At 35.1% G+C, this 4907-nt stretch overlaps 1 protein-coding gene across 1 annotated transcript; it reads right to left on the bottom strand.

The window, feature by feature from the left end:
• On the bottom strand, nt 4002-4523 carry LOC107627029 (ATP-dependent DNA helicase PIF1-like). Its single transcript, XM_016329909.1, has one exon. The coding sequence runs from the start codon at nt 4521-4523 to the stop codon at nt 4002-4004; it is 522 nt and encodes a 173-aa protein (XP_016185395.1).

Here is a 4907-nt window from a genome sequence, read left to right as displayed (position 1 = left end):
ATTTTATTTTATTTATTTGCATACTTTCATTCATTGCATATTTTTATTTTTCTAAATTTATTATTTTACCATTGGTGTTCAAATGTTCTTATTCAACTGTTATTTCTTTTCTGGTATTATCTTGGTGCTTATGACTTGTTTTATTCTGGTTAGGTAATATTATTTAAATCAATGCCAATCTTTTATACCTGAATTACTTTTGTATTGATTTTTAATTTATATTATCCTTCCTTTCCCACTTTTTTCCCCATTGTTGCAAATTTTGCACCCTTGGTATGCCATCGCTTCTATTGTTTTCTCACTTACATGTTGTAGCTACCATGTAAATGAGACCCTTTTCATTTGGCATTAACCCAACTATACTTCATTTATTTTTTTTATCTCTATTATTGGGTTACCTTTCTTCCCTTTTTCTTTCAGGATGGCCACCAGGAAGAGAACCGGAAGACGTTTACATGGGGAGACAGACAAGTCCATCTGCACAATCCTTAGAAAAAAGCAACAGTTGAAACAACCCGTCCACCTGCAAATCTCAGCATGCACCGAGGACAGTGCAATCTTTAAGTGTGGGGAGGTCAATACCGATCTCTGTGGGTTAGTACTTTCTTTTCAACACCAATAATCTTATTTTCTTTATTTGTTCATTGTGGCATCTGCATATTTGATTGCATATTTATTTGATTTTGTGCATTTAGTTACTACTTGGTTAAAATAATAAATCTCTTTTTAAGATCCTATTTTTGAAAATTTTCACTAATTTAAATAAATAAAAAAATTTTAAAATTTTTATGTGTAAATTTGTTTGAAGTTGTATTTGGAACATGTTTTTTTGAGCCAAAGAACACACAACCTGTGAGATTTTGAGCTTATTTATATGGTTACATTATTTAACCATAAATATTTTATTCCTGTGTGTTTCCTTCTCTATGATTGTAATCTATATTTTGTTCCAACCTATATGTCCATTATTTAGTGTATTTACATGTTTGCATATGATTGAAGCCATTATTTGATTTTAGCTCACTTATCCCAAATAAGCCTACCCTTTAAATCACCCTTGTCAGCCACTTTGAGCCTTTTAACCCCCTCTTGTTCTATATTTTATCACATCACTAGCCTTAAAGCAGAAAAACAATTAAATATCCCAATTGAATCTTTGGTTAGCTTAAGATGGTGTGTTAATTAAGTATGGGGAAACTGTGGGAACATGGGTTAATAAAGGAAAAGTATAATGTTCTAATTTATTTGAATATCAGGAATTTGGGAACCTACTCATGAAAAAAAAAAACCAAAATAGAAAAATAATAGAAAATCCATGTGCATTGATAAGTTATGTTTGTTTCTCTAAAAAAAAAAAGAGAGAGAGAGAGAGAAAAATCCAAAAATACTCAATAAATAAGTAAATAAGGGGACAAAATTACCCCAATATTAAGTTTAATAAAAGATCAATGCACATGTGATAAAAATTAAAGAAAACATGCTAGTGTTTAAGTGTGGGGAGGTTGATAAACCACTATTTTATGGTTTATCTTATGCTCAATTGAGTGGATTTCATCAACTCTTTATCCACTTATTCATAATATTTGCATGGTTTTATATTTCCTTCCTGATTTTGTGCTTTGATTGAAAACATGCTTCTTTGATCTTATATTTGCTTATTATTAATCCTCTCTTATTACCATTAGATGCCTTGATATGTGTGTTAAGTTTTTTCAGATATTATAAGGCAGGAATGGCTTGGAGGATGGGAAGAAAGCATGCAAAAGTGGAAGAAATGCAAGAAGTTGGAGAAATTGCTAAGCTGTCCAGCCTGACCTCTTCGCACTCAAACGGCTATAACTTTAGCTACAAAAGTCCAAATGATGCGGTTCCAGTTGCGTTGGAAAGCTAACGTCCGGGGCTTCGATTTGATATATAATATGATATAGTTTCCCTGACGCTATGCGACACGACCGCGTGATCCATGCGGCTGCGTCGCAGTGACAAAAATCCAGCATGGCAAAATTCGAAACCAGCGAATTCTGGACTGTTTCTGACCCAGTTTGCGGCTCAGAAAACACAGATTAGAGGCTATAAAGTGGGGGAATACATCCATTCATGAGGAGGCTCTCACATTCATAATTTTAGGAGTAGATGTAGTTTTTAGAGAGAGAGGTTCTTTCCTCTCTCTTAGGATTAGGATTTAGGATTTCTCTTAGTTTTAGGAGTGACTCTCAATCCCAGGTTCAATGTTCTTTTACTTTATATTTATCTCTTACTTTCAGATACTTTAATGCTTATATTAGTTATGTTGCCTATTTGGCTTATGCTACATTCATGTTATGATTTTCTTAATTCATATTATTTGAGGTATTTTCAGATTTAAGATTGCTTTGCTTATATTGATGCTTTTAATTTAATTTAGATATTTTTCTCCCTTTTGGCTTTGGTTAAATAATTGGTAACACTTGAGTTGTCAAACTCAGGAGTGGTTGAAATTGGCAGATTTTGCTTTAGCTAGGATTGCTCTAACATTAGTCTCTCCACAGGAGTTGACTAGGACTTGAGGATCAAGCTAATTAGTCCACTTGACTTAACTAAGTGGGATTAAAATCCAATTCTCATCACATCTGATAAGGATAACAAGGACAGGATTTCCGGTTCTCATACCTTGCTAAGATTTTATTTTACAGTTATTTATTTATTTTTATTGCTCGAAAATATACCTGTGCGCATTGCCCAAACTTCCAAAACCCCCAATTTACAATCTTCATAACCAATAATAAGAACATACTTTCCTGCAATTCCTTGAGAAGACGACCCGAGGTTTAATACTCGGTTATCAATTTAAAAAGGGGTTTGTTACTTGTGACAACCAAAACGTTTGAATGAAAGGACTTTTGAAGGTTTAGAAACTATACTTGCAACGAGGATTTATCCGCAAATTTCTAGACCACGCTAAAGTTCCTCTCATCAATTACCTTTTGGTTTTTAAAAGATTCATAAGGCAATGATAATCACTAAGATTGAAAATAGTTTTCTTATTAAATATCTTCTTATGATAACTTTGAAACTCCGTGGTGAGACCGTGTGGTTAGGTTTTCACCCCCCTACAGTTTTATCTTTTCAGGAACCGGATGAAGCATTATGAAGAGTTATACTGCGTTTGGTTTATATGTTGTTGTATTAGTTGGATTATTTTCTTCCCTCGTCTTTGTTATTACAAGTTTGTAAGAGGGATAGGAGTTGTATGTTTTATATGTATATTATATTATGAGTTATTATGTAAGGAGTCTTGTATATGAATTTATGCTTGCTTGTATTTTTCTTAAGATAAAATATTTGTTTCCGGTTTTCAAAGAAATCAGCGATATAGTGTTCGAGTCACAGGCTCCTATTTTAGTATTTAGTATGTAAAGTAGTCGTAATACTTCTTGCTATCAGAGTAGCGCAGTCGGAAGCGTGACTTCTGATAGTGAGGATGTTACACATTCGGCCATGAGAATTAGGAATAGGGTTACGTAAAAGAGTTGGGGTATTGAGTTTCTCTATCAAGATTCTACTCACCTGATGCACAGTTACCATTTCCTCACTTTTTCAAAATATTTTTCATAGACCCCACATCAAATCTAATTAAGTCATATAAATTTATTTTAATTTTTTTTAATTTGTGTTGGTAATAATTAGCAGATTCTCTCTCGATAATGTATACTTTTCTTATATATAAAGCTAATGATATAATAAGACTAATGATACTCATAACTATATATTACATATATGTATACGTATACAACGGCTTTCCATTAGGTAAATGGCTGCCGCCTTTTATATATATACTAGTTTTAAGAACCGTGCCAAGCACGGGGACATAAAAAAATGGCTACTGAGCATAAAGAACAATGTCCAGTTGTTGCAATATTCAACAATAGCATATTCGTAGGAATTAACATAAGTATTAAGGATACGGAATGCAAATAACATCTTGAGAAGATGACCAAAGAGCCACACAACAAACATACCATTCAAGGTAGAATGGAAGGTAGTAAGCCGGTAAAAACCTCTCTATAGACAATATTAATAGTATGATTTGAGACTGTGCCGTTAGAGCCAACAGATAATATCTTCAGTCCAGAATGCATGCTGACCCGAGAGAGTGCAACATAAAGCTGACCATGAGTGAAAACAGGTCTTGGAAGATACATGCCAACAGTTGACATTATTTGTCCTTGGGACTTGTTTATGGTCATCGCAAAGCAAAGCGCAACCGAAAATTGTCGTCGAGTAAATCTAATCGGTAATGTCTCATTATTAGGGGCCATGTTCATTCTGGGAATAAAGACAACCTCACAAGTATTACGACCTGCTAATATGACGCACTCAATGACATGGTCGCCGAGACGTCTAACTTGCATTCGCGTACCGTTGCATAGTCCATTGGATTGGTCAATATTGCGAAGAAGCATCACAGGAACACCAATTTTAAGAACTAACCTGTGTTGGGGAATTCCAGAATAATTCAACGCATTCAACGACTCTATGCTCATTGACGAAAGCGGGGTCCTAGCTCTACACAGAACAAATCTGTCCTACGCATCCGGTATCATACTTACCTCGATCCTGTTGTGGCCAACTCGCATCTGCGGCTCTCCCACGTGGACAATCCCTAGACATGTGTCCCGGTGCTCCACATCGAAAACACATTCCCAGTCCGGCCCTGTGCGGCTCCTCTGGAGCAGTCTCACCAAAGTCTTCTTGTAGCAGCGCCCACTTCATGGAGCAATCCTTTGCGAGCTGGCTCTTCTTAACCAACTTAGTAAAATTTGTTAGCTTTTGTGCATACACGTAATTAAAGATATCTCTCCTTAGTCTTTTCTCATGCTGAGCACACTTCCATTCCTCATAATCGGCTGGATTTCCTTGACAAGCTT

This window comes from Arachis ipaensis, chromosome B02 (genome assembly GCF_000816755.2).
Source record: "Arachis ipaensis cultivar K30076 chromosome B02, Araip1.1, whole genome shotgun sequence".
Lineage (NCBI taxonomy): Eukaryota > Viridiplantae > Streptophyta > Magnoliopsida > Fabales > Fabaceae > Arachis > Arachis ipaensis.
This window is presented reverse-complemented; position numbering and strand designations above follow the sequence as displayed.